The sequence below is a fragment of the Sarcophilus harrisii genome, chromosome 4 (genome assembly GCF_902635505.1).
Source record: "Sarcophilus harrisii chromosome 4, mSarHar1.11, whole genome shotgun sequence".
In the NCBI taxonomy this organism is placed as follows: Eukaryota; Metazoa; Chordata; class Mammalia; order Dasyuromorphia; family Dasyuridae; genus Sarcophilus; species Sarcophilus harrisii.
This window is the reverse complement of record NC_045429.1, coordinates 337844744-337861951: the sequence shown is the minus strand read 5'-3', so window position 1 is coordinate 337861951 and position 17208 is coordinate 337844744. Positions and strand designations below refer to the sequence as shown.

Sequence of the window (17208 nt, the reverse complement as noted above, 5' to 3'; positions counted from 1 at the left end):
AAAAAAGGATTCTTATATGGGATGTTTTACAGGATCTGGAACAGAAGATGAAAGTGGTGGAGAATCTCCAGGATGACTTTGATTTCAACTACAAGACCCTGAAAAGTCAAGGAGGCATGTAGATATTAGAGTAATGTATTAGAAGGGAAAATCTTCTGCAAAAAGTGACAGTTCATTTTACAGGGGTGAGGGGAAGTAGGGAAGAGGAGTCTGTGTTGAGGAGAGGATAAACTATTCCTAAGCTCTGGGGTCTATCAGAAAATACTGGTGCTTGAACACTAAGGGATCTTTAGAGTCTCTCTCCTGGTAAATTAGTGATTTATCTTTCCTTAACAGACATGCAAGATCTAAATGGAAACAACCAATCAGTGACTAGGCAAAAGATGCAGCAGCTGGAACAGATGCTGACTGCCCTTGACCAGATGCGAAGGGTAGGAGAACTAGACACTTTCCCCCAATTCTTGTCACATATACACTCCTTTGTTACAGCATGGCATCTCTTTTCCCATTTTTCACAACTTCCTTATTTTGACCTGACTGTAGAGGATAGTTAAAATTTGCATTAGAATTTCTCTCATTTTTGTTCTGGTTTCCACACAGGGAATTGTGAGTGAATTAGCAGGCCTTCTTTCAGCCATGGAGTATGTGCAGAAGACTCTTACAGATGAAGAACTGGCTGACTGGAAGAGGAGACAACAAATTGCTTGTATTGGAGGCCCTCCCAACATCTGCCTGGATCGCCTAGAAAACTGGTAAAGGATAAAGAAGAACTTTTTTGCTCTTTTCCCTAGAGCTGTTATGACTATTAATACAGTCAGAGCTGTAGGCCCAGGCCATGGATTAACACTAAACCTGAGAATTTTTAAGTACACAAATTTATGCTGAGTATAGTGGTGGGCCTAGATAGTTCCTGCTACTGGGGAGGCTACTGCTGAGGCTGATGGATTGATTAAGGTCAGAAGTTTCGAACAACAATCATCAACAATCGATTTTACTAAGTCTGTTATCAGTGTGGTGAACCTCCAGCAGCAGGAGGGCATCAGAAAGGGTTAAAAGTGGAACAGGTACAAGCTTTGTGCTGTCATCAGTGGGATCAGACCCTTGAATGGCTATTGTACTTCCAGTCTGGGCTAGACAAGAATGCCCTTTTTCAGAAAAATAAATACCCACAAGGATTTAACCTTGTGATCAATTAAAGTTTTTAAAAATTCTTCTTTTATCAGAAAGAGCCAAGAGTATTAGGAATAGAAGGAACAAATACTGGAGATGGAGAGCTAAGTGTCTTGTGGGAAGCTCAGTAATTCTTAGGGTTGCCTTGCCTTCCTCCTCTGGGTCTTTGGTTGTTTTAAGACCTTTTTATTTGAAAGAAAACACTGAAATGAATGCTATTAGCAGCTTGTGTTCTTTGTTTTATCCACTGATTTGCTGACATCAAATTGAACTCAGCTGTGCTGACCTTTTCCCTCATCTGTTTGCATATATTTGCACTTTCTCAGAAAAGTGAATTTGTTGTTTGGATATATGGCTTCATATCTCTAAGGAACTACTGATGTGGAAACGTCCTTGTTGTTTATAATAATAATAACAGCCTGTGTTGATAAAGTACTTTAAATTTTCAGTGATTTACAATTATTACCTCATTTGATCCTCACAACTACCCTGGGAGGGAGATGCTGTTATTATTCCTATTTTACAGATGAGGAAACTGAGTCAGACAGGTGAAGTGGCTTGCCCAGGATCACCCGCCTAGTGATTGTATGAGGCCACATTTATACTTAGGCTTTCCTGATTCGAAATCCAGGATACTCCTCACTGTGCCACCCAGCTGCCTCTAACAACTTGGGGACACTGGGAAGCTAAGACCACTTGCCTGTGGTCACCTACTAGCATAGGTCAGAGGCAGGGCATGAACCCAGGTCTTGTCCCCTGCCACCGTCCCATGCCGTCTGTCATGAATATGTTTAATAAGGGAGAAATCCAGCCTGAAATCTCAAATCCTTTGTCCCTGGACCCCAGTGTTCAATTTTGTAAATTATTTTTAAGTGCCAGTTTCATAATGCTTCCTATTAATACAAGCTTTGATTTCAAAATAAAAGATATCCAAAGATTTCTTTTTACATTTTTTTAAATTGCAAAATAAGTAGAGTCCTTCAATAGTGGAGGGTTCCTAGCAGTCAGTGCAGCGAGTGTTTAGATAGTATTTATTCTGGGATTACTCCTTAGCCATTTCCTTTCTCCCTCCCTGAAAATTCATCTTCCTTTACCTTCTATACACATGAGCGACACACACATACACACAGAGTGTAACTAGAGTCATTGGTATTGTCTGCAGGATAACTTCCTTAGCTGAATCTCAGCTCCAGACCCGTCAGCAGATAAAGAAACTGGAAGAATTACAGCAGAAAGTCTCCTACAAAGGTGACCCTATCGTCCAACACCGACCTATGCTGGAAGAGAGAATTGTGGAGCTTTTTAGAAATTTAATGAAAAGGTAATGTGGACTTCATCTCCTAGGAAAAGTTATTTCCAGTTCATTCAACCAGAAGTAAAGGAGGACTTAAAATTTTGCCATTGTCTAAGATGCTTCCTTCTCCCCTTGCCCTTTTCTCCTTTCAGTGCCTTTGTTGTAGAGCGGCAGCCCTGCATGCCTATGCACCCTGATCGGCCCTTGGTCATCAAGACAGGTGTTCAATTCACTACCAAAGTCAGGTGGGTCATGTCTGTCTACTCTTGGGGTGGGGACAGAAGTGTTACCTAGAAGGAATTCTATATTTTTAGATGAGTAGGTCCAGGTAACCCACAACTTTTGGAATATGGTTTTCCATTTAACATCAGTGACAGGAGCAAGGATGGGCCTCCCTCAAATCCATGCAGGTGTATACCTCTGATTCTAGGCCAGTTGACAGGATTCCCAATGTCTCCAGAAATATCTTCACCCTTCCCAAACAACAGTAAATGGTGCAGATTCATTGTTTCCAAAAGATCAGTAAATGGTGCAGATTGTTTCCTAGCCTTCTGTTCATATTTTTTTATTCCCTTGAGTGTGAGGAGGTTTTCTACTAGAGAGATAGCCAATGATCTTTTGACTTTTAGAGTAAGGATGTGTGCTTAATTGTTGAGAAAACCTGAAGGCTACTGGAGTTGTCTTCTTTTAGCTACCCAAGGAACCCCTATCCTTCTTTTGATTGTTAGTCTCGTGACCTTAAAATCTATTGAAAGATGGAGAAAATGTCACCTTGCAGACATGCAGCAGATACCATTTGGGCTTATAAGTGGGAGTGTTAATTTCACACTTTTGTCCCCAGCAGGTGGGCTAGGGTTTTGCCCTGCTACTCTCAAAATTTCCCTCTGCAGAAATGCAGCTAATGTGGCTTTGGGTTTCAGATTTAATAAGCAATATTTCAACTGTGGAACACGTGTTTCTATAGCAACTCTACACAAAGTTTTTTTTTTTTTTTTAATTTAATAGCCTTTTATTTACAGGATATATGCATGGGTAACTTTACAGCATTAACAATTGCCAAACCTCTTGTTCCAATTTTTTACCTCTTACCCCCCCACCCCCTCCCCTAGATGGCAGGATGACCAGTAGATGTTAAATATATTAAAATATAAATTAGATACACAATAAGTATACATGACCAAAACGTTATTTTGCTGTACAAAAAGAATCAGACTCTGAAATATTGTACAATTAGCTTGTGAAGGAAATCAAAAATGCAGGTGTGCATAAATATAGGGATTGGGAATTCAATGTAATGGTATTTAGTCATCTCCCAGAATTCTTTTTCTGGGCATAGCTGGTTCAGTTCATTACTGCTCCATTGGAAATCAAAGTTTTTTTTTACAAACATTTTCATTGCCCCCTTGTACAAGGATGCCCTAATCCTTAGTCTTGACTTCTCTACAAACACCATAAACACCCAGCATTAAGATGCTGGAAAAATTTTGATTTTTGAGGACAGAATTTGTTAAATTTTATTCATTGGAAATAAGGATTTTATGATATAATTAGACTTTTCTTTATCTTGGGACTTTGACTTATGTTGCCCTCTAATGTAATTGTTTTTATATGAATATTAAGAAACTTGTATCCATTTTTTAATAGGTTATTGGTCAAATTTCCTGAATTAAACTATCAACTTAAAATTAAAGTGTGCATTGACAAGTAAGTAAACTTTTAACCCTGTTGTTGTTTTTGAATGAGGGGATAGAGAAAAGCACTTTCCAAAAATTTGGCTTAAAGGTGAAGATTCAGTCTTCATTCAGATTTCTTACCATTTGTAAAGAAAAGACTTTTATTTAGAAAGTTTGTAATTGATAATCCTTTTCATTGTTGAGTTTACCCTTGTACACGGATTCTGAGACAGAGAAGTGAAGTCAAACAAGGAAAGGAAAATCCAGAATCTCTTCCCAGAAAATTTCTGACCCAGACATTGTATCTTGGGTTATATAAAATAATGTTGCTATATGCCCATATAACCCCTACTGTCTGTGAAGATTTGAGTTGAGATTTGCTGTAATGGACTTTGCCACATTTCCTAAGCTTTATGCCTGTACTTTGGAAAACTGCCACTATTTTTCTAATTATGGCTACATCATCTAACTGGCTAGTTTTCTTTTTTTTTCCATCTATTTTTGTTCAGTTCTGTGATTCATCAGTGTGGGAAAATCCAGGTGTAAAAATACTTTCCACTGATGCCAATTGGCAGTTCTTTTTTAATTTAGTGTCAGAGAGTTGCCTGTGGCATTGAGAGAAATTACTTGCCATGATTATGCAACTAGTTTGTGTCAAGAGAGAACTTGAACACAGGTCAAAGGAATCTTCCATCCACTACATCATGCTCTATTTCCATAAGCATGCATGATTTAGAGCAAAAATATCAAACTCATTGCCCACAAAAGGCTGAACCATATTAAAATGTAATTCAGAAATGCTTAACAAAAATATATGAAAATACAAGATAAATAATGTTAATGTGTGGTTTTTTAAGTCAATATGTGACCCACAAGGATCTGTTTCTATTTGAATGTGACACTACTGATTTAAAGTATATATAGCACATGCTTCCTCAAACTTATCAGCAGCTTTTTCTGTTAAAATTGCAGCCTTCATAGTGCTTTGTTAATTTTAATAATTATTATTCAAGGTAATTACATACAAAAATGTATATGTGTACACATATATATTTATATACACACATATATCCATAACACATTATGCAATTAGAAAAAAATTAGAGAGTTTCTAGATGTAAGCTAGTATTTGTCATCAATCTTCAACTATTAAGTTATTGCTTAATTTATTTTCAACCCTATCTTGGAATTTAGGTAAAATAGCTTTACTTTCATCAAGTTATTGACTGTGTTTTCTTTAGTTTAGCCTTTATAATGAGTTTCCTCTTATTCTGGGAGTTATTACTCAAATTTACTCCTCAGGGAAAAAGTTCTTTTTGACTCTTTTAATTCTTGTTTTCTTCTCTTGTGGAAAAAGCATGAGAATTTTTTTTTTTTAGTATGTCTCCCTGGCCTGACCTAAAACTCCATGATGCTTTCTTTTCAAAGATATGGTTTTATTCCTTTATCCTCCCACCCTCTATCTGATCCATTTCTACTGCTTTTGAAGACAAATTAATGCTGAAGTTAATTTGAGTAAAACAAGAGAAATTACCTCTAACTACTCTAAATAGGCATCTAGCTCTTTAGAAGCCTGTTTCCAATTTTGTTTTTAAGGGACCAGAGTCTCCTTTCTCCTCTTTATTTCTCCTATATATAGAGTACTCCTTTACTACATATATAGGTTGTCCCTAAAGTCTTAGTGTAGTTTAAAGACTTTTGGGGCCTCCCTCTATAGTTAAAAGAACATTCTAATAGAACAGCTTTCAAAAAGAGCTATATAGTGGTTTTCCCATAGGAGGAATCAAATTGGACTGTTGAAGGAATTCTTCAGGAATGTTTTATTGAAAATGTTTTCATATTCTCAACAGAGACTCTGGTGATGTTGCGGCATTAAGAGGGTAAGTCTTTTCTTGAAGATTCCTTTAATTCTTTTGATTTCATTTTCTACATCTCTACTCTCTAACCATTTAGTTGCTTTTTTTTTGTGATTCAGGTCCCGAAAATTCAACATTCTGGGAACAAATACGAAAGTTATGAACATGGAGGAGTCCAACAACGGAAGTCTCTCTGCAGAGTTCAAACACTTGGTATGCAGGAAACAGTCTACCCTCTTACTGTCAGAGATAAGGCAAGAAGTGAGCAATTGGATGAGACGTGTTCTGTTTCTTCCCATAGACCCTGAGGGAGCAGAGATGCGGCAATGGTGGTCGGGCCAACTGTGATGTAAGTTGGTAGAATGGGTAAAGGGGAACTGGCCCGGGAGGGCTTAATTTTAGACATCAAAAAAAAAAAAGAAAAGTTGTAAGCCATGGGCCATTGTCAGAAATCCCTCTGATGTTCCATGTTATGGGTTAATAGCTAGTCCTGGATTGTTCTGGGAAGTCACTCTTTATCAGACAGGGGACTTTCCAACTTTTCCTCAGCTATTATACACAGCCCCTAGAAACTTCCCATCTTGCCTGAGATTTAAAAGATTTCATTAGCTTGACAGTTTTATTGCCACCAGCCTTCCCTCCCTCAAATCCAATTCACTTGCATGTCATGGCATCACCTCCCTGAGTGCATGGTCATCTTCAGACACGACAAACAACAATTTCCATTGCACAGCATTTAAGGGTGGTTTTTTTGTCCCCTAATTTCCCTAGAATCATTATGGTAGAGATGGGGGAGAGAAAGTACCATAGTAGAAATTTTCATGAGAACCTGTTATCTTTTTCATTCTCTCTGTCTTCTTTATGCACCCAGTCATCCTTCAGTTTCAAGTAATTAGCTCCTTAGTTCATCTCATTTTGCCGGGAAAACGTTCTCCTCTTGTTAAGGACTGCAGTGAACAATCCTTTTGGGATTATGCTTTTTAAGCTCTTCAAGGACAGGCATCATTTCTTTTACATATTTGTTTATTTCTGAGCATGTACCCAGGTCTGTTTTTGGCCTCTTTGTATGACTGTTTAATGTCAGGACATTAATTTAGTTCAACTTAACAGACATTACCTGACATATATACCGTACTATATATTTATTGAAGGCAGTAGAGAAATCGAGAAGACATGATCTCTGTCATGCTGCTCACAATTAAGTAGAGGTACACAAAACATATATTAATGACTGAAGTACAAAGTAGACCATTAGGGCATAAGAGAAACAATCCAAGTGTCAGGTGAAATCATGAGGAGAGAAAAATAATTTCTTGAATGCTATCCATATCCAGAGAAAGAACTGATTGTCTGGACTGAAGCATTCTTTCTTTTTAACTTTCATTTTTTTCTTGAGGGTTTTTTTTGTTTTTCTAGCAAGGGAATGGAGATCTATGGTTTTTTATTTAACATGACTATTATGGAAATGTTTTACACAATTTCACATGGGTCTTCTTGATGAGGAGGTGTTAAAAGAAAAAGGGAGAATCTGGAATTCAAAAATTTTAAAAACAAATGTAAAAAATGTTTTATATGTAACTGGGGGAAAAATATTCAATTAAAAAAAAGTTAAGGTTAAGAATGGGAGGGAAGCAATCATTGAAGGGAAGCAATCAAGGACTACCTTGTTATAAAAGGTGGCACTTGGGTGCATTCATAAAGGTTGGTTGTTATTTCAACTGGAGAGATGGAGAACTGGGGATGGAGAAGTCCAAGTTATTGAATGAATTTCCTTTCCTCTTCTGGAGTTGGTGGATAATACTGTTTTCTCTGGTCTCTAAAGCTAATTCTCTGTTTCCTCTTTACAGGCCTCTCTGATAGTGACTGAAGAACTTCATCTCATCACCTTTGAGACAGAAGTTTACCATCAAGGCCTAAAGATTGACTTGGAGGTTTGTCCTGCAGGAGAAGCTGGACAGGGAGGGGCATGTTTAGGATACACAAGTTTGTCTAGAGACAAGACAATCTGAATGTTACTTGGACATTCCATCAATTGTTTGGTGCTTGTTATTCACCTCCCTGTTCCCTCATCTTCATCTGGCCTTATCCCCTTCCTTTGAGCCTTTTGTAGGTGGGAGTCTGAATTAGGCACTTTGAAGAAGACAGAAGAGTTTGCTGCTTTAATTCAAACATAAAATTTGGGATTTATAAATTGGATAAACTAGAGGGCACTGGTTTGTTTTATAGATGGTTTCACCACAGGATTCCTTAAATCACTTTTTAAAAACTTATATATTATAAATATACTTTGAAGCAATTTTATTCATACATACAATTTTTAGGAAAACTTCCATGATATAAAATTGAGCTCTCTTTGGGAGCATGGGTCTAGAGGAAGAGAAGCTTTGCTTGTACATGCTGTCCCCACCCCCAGTTTTACAGATGGGAAACTGAAGTCCAACACCTTTCAGTGACTTGGTTAGTCACCTTAGGAGTTAGTGGCAAAGCTGGGACTAGCAGTTTGCTCTCCTGACTTTAGATATCTTCTATCCTATTATTTGAGTATTAGGCTATCCTATGCAAAGATACAGACCTGTGTTCTAGAACATTTGGTTAAGAATTATATTACATAGTTGCAAAATGGAGAATTGAGAAGTTTGAGGATACACTAATAATTTTGCTTCCCTTTATTTCACAGACACACTCTTTACCAGTGGTGGTGATCTCTAATATTTGTCAGATGCCAAATGCTTGGGCTTCAATCCTTTGGTATAATCTGTTGACCAATAACCCCAAGGTTAGTATATCCATCTGGGGAACCATATGACTTTTATTTGTGGTTAGGAGCAGCCTGCTGTTCTTTTCTGTATATCTTTAACCCCAGCCTTCTTGCTATTCACTGATGAATGTGATATGTTTCTTGAGCAGAATGTTAACTTCTTCACCAAGCCTCCTATTGGGACATGGGATCAAGTTGCTGAGGTGCTAAGCTGGCAGTTTTCCTCCACCACGAAGAGGGGCTTGAGCATTGAGCAGTTGACCACACTAGCAGAGAAGCTTTTAGGTAGGTAGCTATCTTCTCTTCTCTCTGCCTCATTAGAAAAGTGTTGTTCCCATAGAAAACATAAAATTAATGATATATTTGTTCATTCAGAAAATTTGACTGCAAATGTGTAAGAAGACAAATGAGGGTTTGCAAACTTATGCTTCATAGAACTAGGGAGTAGAAGGAGCAGCAACTGCATTTGAGGGAGGCCTTTCTATGGGATATGGAGCCAAAATTCTTCTCAGGATTGCCGTTCTTTCTTCCCCCAGTCTCCTCTCTCTAGAAAGTTATGTGTCCATATTAAATGAGGAAGAGAAAAGTTGCAGGATCACATGCCCAATCCTCCTGTAAATTATATATATAGCTTCTTCTTCTTAGAAGCATCTCAGTAGTAAGATGCTTTACAGTATCCATTTATAACCCATTTTTTTCTAGCTTTGCAAAGAAATAGGTCATAAATGGGATTTGTATGTATACGATAGCTTTATTCTATACCAGAACTAAAGACTGAGCATGTCTGCCATCTTTCCAGCATATACTTTTGATAAGGAAAACCATGGGAAAGAGTGTAACTCACACAGTGAAGCTTGTCCATAGTTTTGGAAAGGTAGCTAAAAAATAGATCTTGCTAATTATAGAACACTAGTAGTATTAATCTGGGTTTTTCTAAAGCCACCTATTTGTAGGACAAATGTCAATTATTCTTAGGAAATCAGACCTTGATACAAGGTTGAAAATCACATCACCTAATTCTTTTTCCTTTTAGGACCTGGTGTGAATTATTCAGGATGCCAGATCACATGGGCCAAATTTTGCAAAGTAAGCATTCCAGTTACTGAATCCCTGTTGGCCTGCCTTCAGATGGGGATGGGGAGAAGTGTTTATCCTTGGGAACTTGGTATTTTTCTGAGAGTAGAAATGGGTTCTCTCTTAGGACAGTGGGGGAGGGGTATATTTTTGAGTGGAGATTTTGTGGGCTGAGAGGACATTTTAACTTAGCCTTAAAAGAGAAAGGGAAGTTAGCTATAGATTCCCAGTACCTGTGCTATGTTCTCTTTGGGAAAATTTGATACTCTGTGGAGTGAGGAACTGTCATAGCCACTGCCTATGTTAGATGTGACATATATTTCTCTCCAGGAAAACATGGCTGGCAAAGGTTTCTCCTTCTGGGTTTGGTTGGACAACATTATTGACCTTGTGAAGAAGTACATTTTGGCACTGTGGAATGAAGGGTAAGCCAGCATTTCTGGTTGGAGGAGGAAGAGAGAGCACCTCAGTGGGAAACGGCCTAGGACATTCTAGTTTCTGAAGAAGCTCCATGGCTAGGTGGCACTGGAGCAGGGAGGCGTTGAATCTTAATCCTCCTTCTGCCCCATTTGGCCACAGGTACATAATGGGATTCATTAGCAAGGAACGAGAACGAGCCATCCTGAGCACGAAACCTCCTGGGACCTTTCTGCTGAGGTTCAGCGAGAGCAGCAAAGAGGGAGGGATCACCTTCACCTGGGTGGAGAAGGATATCAGTGGTAAGCTGGCCTTCCCTCCTGCGCCCCTGCTGTGGGCTGCCATGACCGTCTGCACCTGCCCCTTGTGACCTTCCTGTGTTTCCTCAGAGTTACAAAGGGACATTGTGCTTTGTTTTCTTTTACTGGAACATCAGGAGTGCTGAAATATAGCAAATCTCATCTGCTTAGTGCTGTCACTTGAGAGATAGGGGCTGGAATAAATGAGCCTGCCTCCATTCCAGCCCACAGATTCTCTTCATTCATTCCTTCATTTACTTGTTTGTTTATTTATGCTTTTGTAATTTCCTTGAGATCCAATTTCCCTGCCTCTCAGTCCTTCAGGTTTTTCTTGTAAAATCTTTCCACTAGAGGGGGCTCCATGATCCCTTCATAGTCATAACTGACCTTCCAGGTTTCCTTTCAGAACCCACCCTCTTTGTTGCTAAGGCTGCTGCTGATTCTCAGCACCAGACCTCTGGACACTGGGCTCAGGGCCTCGAGCGCATCTCTGGTATTAAGTGCTTTTCTATAAAAATGTGAGGTGTTGCTATTGGTAGGGTCATTTCTAACTGGGATGGAGGGGGCGGATTTTCCTCATATCCCTGGGCATGTCACCAATGCTCTTCTTTCTCGCATTCTATCATTCTACCACAGGCAAGACGCAGATCCAGTCCGTGGAACCATATACAAAGCAGCAGCTAAACAATATGTCCTTTGCTGAAATCATCATGGGCTATAAAATCATGGATGCCACCAACATCCTGGTGTCTCCTCTGGTCTATCTCTACCCTGACATTCCTAAGGAGGAGGCATTTGGAAAGTATTGCCGGCCAGAGAGTCAGGAGCATCCGGAAGCTGACCCAGGTAGTCGTTGATTTTCCCTGTACCTGGCATTGAATTCTGAGTCCCCTTGGAGAGGTGGAAAGTCACTGGGTCCCTGGAGGATAGAAAGGTAATGTGAAAATGATCCAGCCTTCCTGCAGGTGTTCAGTGAGTCAGTGATGTTCACTGCAGTCACCATCATGGATTAGAGCCCTCTTGGAAGAAATGTAGAGGAAGGAGGAAATGGTTCATTCATTCCAGGAATTCCTAGTTTAATGAGGAACACAGGACAAACATATGTGTAAAACCTCAGAACTTAAAGACAGAATCGAGAATAAGCTGGTGGCATATACTGGGTATATACAACTGTGCTTTGTGTTTCCTAAAGTTTTTTGAGTTGTAGATGGCAGTATTAGGTGAGGGAAAGATGCTGAAGCAGAGGGTGGATAGTAATCCATTGAAGTTAATCACAGATTTCCTGGACATGGGGAACATATCAGTAACTACTGAAGGAAGGAAGTTTAAGATCATAGAATCATGGATTTAGAGCTGGAAAAAGGCAGAGAGCTCAGTGAGTTTGACCCTTTCATTTTACCAAGGAGGAAACTAAAACCCAGATTGTCAGTTACTTGTCATAGATAGTGGATATCTCTGGTCTAATTTGAACCCTGCTCTTCCAAACTCCAATCCTATCCCTCTAATAATCAACTTTACTCTTCTGGTCTCCTGCTTGGCAAGTTGGGGCAGTGAACTGCAGAAGGCATGTAGATTAGTGGACATAGTCCTAGATTGGGAGGTGGGGTGACCTGAATTTAGGTTCTGCCCTGGCACTTAATAGCTAGACAATCACTAGCAAGCCATTTAACCTCTCCAGCCCCAGGAAAGATTCTAGGGCATTGCTGGCTTTGATCTACTTTGGTGGACAGTCCCCTTGCCAAGAATTTCCTGCCATGATGCAGACACAAATCAAAAATTATTTCTGGATTCTTATATATGCATACATAGAAAAGAATAGAGGCCAAAGCAAAGTTACTTAAAGTCCAAAAGACCTGGGTTCAAGCCCTACCTTTGACACTTATGAGGGAAGTGATTAGTCACTTAACTGCTTAGTACCATGAGAAGCTCCTTTTAAAAAAAAATAAGTTGTTTTGTTTTAAATACATGCAAAGATAGTTTTCGACATTTACCCTTGCAAAACTTAAGCGTGCCATATTTTTCCTTCCTTTCCACTCTCTACCCTCCCCTAGATAGCAAGTAATCCAATATAGGCTAAACCTGTGCACTTCTAAACATATTTCCACATTTATCATGTGCATAAGAAAAATCAGATCAAAAGGGAGAAAGAAAAAAAACAAGCAAACAACAACCACAAAAAAAGGTGAAAATACTATGTTATGATTCATATTCAGTCCTCATAGTCCTCTTACTGGATGCAGATGAATCACTTCATTGTTGAAAAGAGCCAAATCCATCACAGTTGATCATCACATAATCTTGCTATTGCCATGTACAATGGTTCTCTTGGTTCTTCTCATTTCACTTTGCATCAGTTCATGTAGGTCTCTCTGGGCCTCTCTGAAATCAGCCTGCTGATTATTTTTTATAGAACAATAATATTCCATTATGTTCATATACCATAACTTATTCAGCCATTCCTCAACTGATGGGCATCCATTCAGTTTCCAGTTTTTTGCCACTGCAAAAAGGGCTGCTACAAACATTTTTGCACATGTGGGTCTTTTTCTCTTTTTTTATGATCTCTTTGGAATATAGACCCAGTAGAGACACTGCTGGATCAAAAAGTATACACAGTTTGATAGCCAAATTTATTAGTGTCTCACTCTTATACAGGCAGCCTTTTAAGACCATGAAGTTTTTTTTAAATTGGAGCCTCTCATTTTTATCTCTTTAATTTTAAAACATCTTTCCCTCCTTCTCTGTGACCTAAGCCCATGTAACAAAGATTTTTTTAAGTGGAAAAAAAAAGTTTAGCAAATTCAACCTGATCCAAACCAATGTGTCCAACATATTGACCACATTTGAAAGTTTATGCATTTATGTACTCTATCTGCATAGTCATCCATGTATTCAGGGAAGGAAGGGAGGTACATTTTCTAATTTGTTCTCTGAAACTAAGCTTGGTCAGTATAATTTCAAATTATTCAGCTTCTTTATTCTTTTCTTTCTTCCTTTTTTGTTAAAACTGCTAAAAAATTGTGTATGTTGTTTACTTGGTTCTGCTTATTTCATTCTGCAGCAGTTTATGTAAACCTTCCATGTTTCTCTGAATTCCTCATATTTTTCTCTTAGAAAAACCCCATTATTTAATTATATATGTATATATCACACAGTTTAGCCATTCTCCTGCCAAGGAGAGTATGTCTTTGTTTCCAGTTTTTAAAGCTACCACAAAAAATAGTATGAATACTTTGGTGTTTATGGGAGCTTTCTTTATTTCTTTCTATTTGACCTCCTTAGGGGAAATATTTAGGTGAGGGATCTCTGGATGTGGATATTTTCATACTTCTTCAACATAATTCCAAATTGCTTTCCAAAATGACTAATTCATAGCTCTACCATCATTGTATTAGTGTACCTGACTTCACAGCCAAATCAACTTTGAATATTTCTAGCTTTTGTTTATCTATTTATTGGTATTTGGTGAAACCTCATTGTTTTGATAAGTAATTTTTTTATGATTAGGAATTAGAAGCAGTCTTTTCTATGGTTGTTAATAATTATTTTCACTTTATCTTTTGAGGATTTTTTGTTCATATTCTTGGATTATCCATTAATAAGAATCTAAATTATAGACAGATTATATTTCATTCTCTGCTGAGATTTCCTACCCAGCCAAAAGCATAATGTATATAAACATATCATGTATACATTAGTAAATATGTACATTCTATATCTGTGTGTATATTTTTATACTTGAAAGCAATGACTACATCATTCAGTTCCCTGCTAAAAGAGAGCCCAGGGATTTCATTTGTACCTTTCTGAATCTTTTTTCTGCTATAATTTCCCACACTTCCTTGAGGACTCATCAAAGTCATGATAGAAATTCTATGATGATTTAAATAAAGTTTACAAAATACAAAATGGAAATTATACAGCCATTGTGTTTTTAAAGATGAAGAGCAGAATGTTCTCAATTGAAGTCTGCTTCACTTGGCTCTCTTTTTCCCTGACCTAGCCCCATTTTCTCTTTGTTTTGCCATAATTTTAAGAGCATTTCAAAGTATAAACTTTTTACAAATTAAAAAGATAATTAATAATTGTATCTATGGAGTGGGAAAGTGGAGAAGGAGATACCTACCCGAACTAATTAGGTTTCTCTTTGTCCTGCCAATTCAGTTTGTTTATGATACAGTTTATGATGTGACTTCCTGATTGCTTCTTATCTCTCTCTCTCCACCTTGTCCTTCAGTTGGAGATCTATTAATCAGTCACCGTCACTTCTGCCTTCTTGTTTTGTGGAGACCATCCAGGCCTGGGCTGGTAGTCTAGCTATTTATGCTTTAAGACACAAGATCTCAATCAGAGGCTACATCCTTGATTAACATTTTCCTCTTCCTATCATGTTTGGGAGTGGGAGGGATCGGCCTTCTGTGTCTCCTGGGGGAAGGATGTCGGTCACAAGAAAGAAACTGGCATGCAATAACTTGATTTGCTTTTGTTAGGAGGAAGGTGGGTGAGTCACAGATCGTGTATCTAGGGGCTCTTTTGAACATGATGAGACAGTTAAAACATGAGGGGGATAGAAAAACAGAGGGGTGCAGGTTGCTGGCATGAAGAAAAAGGGGCATGAAGGCAGTGCCCCCCAAAAAGCTCTCTGACTATCCTTACTCTGCTTCTACTGCCGGGTCCCACAGTGGCAGAATTGTCTCCTCCAAAGATCTTCCTCCTTGGTCCTTTCTCCCATTCAAACACAACATATCTATTTTAAAATAACAAAATAAAATAAAAAATAAAAATAACAAACTATTTGCCACAGTTAAAGGAAACTTCAGTATATAAACTTCTTATAGATTCAGGTTCATAGTTATACCAGGCTTGATGTCATTATTCACTCCCCAGAAACCAAAGCATTTTCTTTTTACAACCTTACTCACTAAATGTCTTTTCTGCCTGGACTTCAGATTTACCTGTAAAAGTTGATCTAAGTTTTTAAATTCATCATACAGCCATTAGAACCCTAGTTCAGCAGATCCTGCTGGACTCTTCTCCTAGAATGAGTCTTTCTTAGACATCCTGGGCCTCATATCTTTGAGAAGTCCTCTGAAGGCTCTTAATTCAATCCCTCTTTTTCTTTTCTGACTTGTCTGTTTTATTTTTTAGCCCCAATCTTTACATGCCTTCCTTGTTATTCCTCCTACCTTCAAGTTATTTGCCTAAGGGACACAAAGCTCACATCAAAATTCCAGGGCTTAAATTACCATCATCATAGGTATTTATCTTTATATCTATGAATATAGAAATATAACTATCTAAATATAGCGAAAACTCAATTACATCAGTCCTTCTTAGATTGAACATACTGTCCCAATCATGAATTAAAATGTTAGGAAAAGGGAACTTAAATATAATTTAATTCAGTACTTTCATTTTACAAATTAAGAAACTGATTCTCTATGATATTAGACGATTTATTTAGGATCATCTAACTAGCCAGGATAGAGCCAGTACTAGAATTCCATTCTCATTCCATTAGGTACATTTTCTAAAATCTAGTTTGTGGGTTGAGATTTTTGCTGAGTACTGTATTGGAATGATACTTTCTTTCATGAAAATTAGTATAAGCCTGTCAAGTTTCAAAAAACAACAATGCAAGGAAAATTTGTTTTAACAAATCCCCAGAGCATTACCTATAGTATGAGTTTAATAAGTTCCTAATTATTTGTGGTTCTGGCTATCTTACAAAGTGAATTCTGTGGACTTGGTCCTCATTCCCTGAGACCTTTTAGATTGTAGACACTAACAAAGACAGATAAGTAAAAGAACAGAAGCAAAAATGGTAAGCCATTGTGTAAATTAAATGTAAGCTCAGAAATCTTAAAGATTCTGGGTAAATAAGATAACAGTTGGGATAGATTGAGGAGGAATTGTGGAGCTCTCTAAGTCCACTTGGGGCAAAGAGATAATTGCTTCATGCTACTCTAACAGAGACAGCATTGGTTAGGCAAGGGGAAAAGAAAGGCACTGCTAAGGTGGAGAGTTCAATACCTCCATCTCATACTGTTGCTTAGAATGTGTTGACATGATGAAGTCTTCCTGGGTCAGGGATATTTCTCTTCTTATGTATTTGTAAATTCAGGTTGCACTTAACAGAACTATGTTTCCTTGCATTTCACAGGTGCTGCTCCATACCTGAAGACCAAGTTTATCTGTGTGACCCCGTAAGTGGTTTCCTCTGTTGTGCTTCCATTCCTTGTACCCTAACTTATCCCTGAGAATAGAAAATTGGGTAAAATAGAATGTTAAGGGGCTAGGGAGGGATCCCCAGAGACCACAGTCATTTCCAAAAACGACCGCTCTGTGTTAGAAGCTTGAGCTTTTGTTTTTTATGTTGGAAACCAGAGTTTGATGGCTTGTTGTGTGTGTGTTGTTTTTCTTTTTTTCTCTATTATGTCGTGTCAACCCCGCCCATTCCCCCCATTCCCCATTTCCTACAGAACGACCTGCAGCAATACCATTGACCTGCCGATGTCCCCCCGCACTTTAGATTCATTGATGCAGTTTGGAAATAATGGTGAAGGAGCTGAGCCCTCAACAGGAGGGGGACAGTTTGGTGAGTGCATAGTTGTAAAGACCCCCCCCCCCCGGCTTCTTCCTTGTTAGATGAAGTCAGTCAGTTAGT

General features: G+C 38.4%; 1 protein-coding gene across 3 annotated transcripts in view; it reads left to right on the top strand.

Annotated features, from left to right (window-relative positions):
* The window catches only part of STAT3 (signal transducer and activator of transcription 3), a 61749-nt gene that overhangs the window by 40537 nt on the left and 4004 nt on the right, over positions 1 to 17208 (top strand). For 2 of the 3 annotated variants that reach the window (XM_023502314.2, XM_031966302.1), the window contains 18 exons: positions 33 to 114; positions 337 to 431; positions 601 to 752; positions 2333 to 2491; positions 2617 to 2709; positions 4109 to 4168; positions 5988 to 6017; positions 6113 to 6206; positions 6295 to 6342; positions 7841 to 7924; positions 8671 to 8769; positions 8901 to 9036; positions 9785 to 9837; positions 10156 to 10250; positions 10405 to 10544; positions 11178 to 11390; positions 16705 to 16747; positions 17024 to 17139. In XM_023502314.2, coding sequence (XP_023358082.1) covers positions 33 to 114; positions 337 to 431; positions 601 to 752; positions 2333 to 2491; positions 2617 to 2709; positions 4109 to 4168; positions 5988 to 6017; positions 6113 to 6206; positions 6295 to 6342; positions 7841 to 7924; positions 8671 to 8769; positions 8901 to 9036; positions 9785 to 9837; positions 10156 to 10250; positions 10405 to 10544; positions 11178 to 11390; positions 16705 to 16747; positions 17024 to 17139 — 1792 coding nt within the window. The remainder of the gene's footprint in view (positions 1 to 32; positions 115 to 336; positions 432 to 600; positions 753 to 2332; positions 2492 to 2616; positions 2710 to 4108; positions 4169 to 5987; positions 6018 to 6112; positions 6207 to 6294; positions 6343 to 7840; positions 7925 to 8670; positions 8770 to 8900; positions 9037 to 9784; positions 9838 to 10155; positions 10251 to 10404; positions 10545 to 11177; positions 11391 to 16704; positions 16748 to 17023; positions 17140 to 17208) is intronic. The other variant, XM_031966301.1, reaches the window with a different exon arrangement.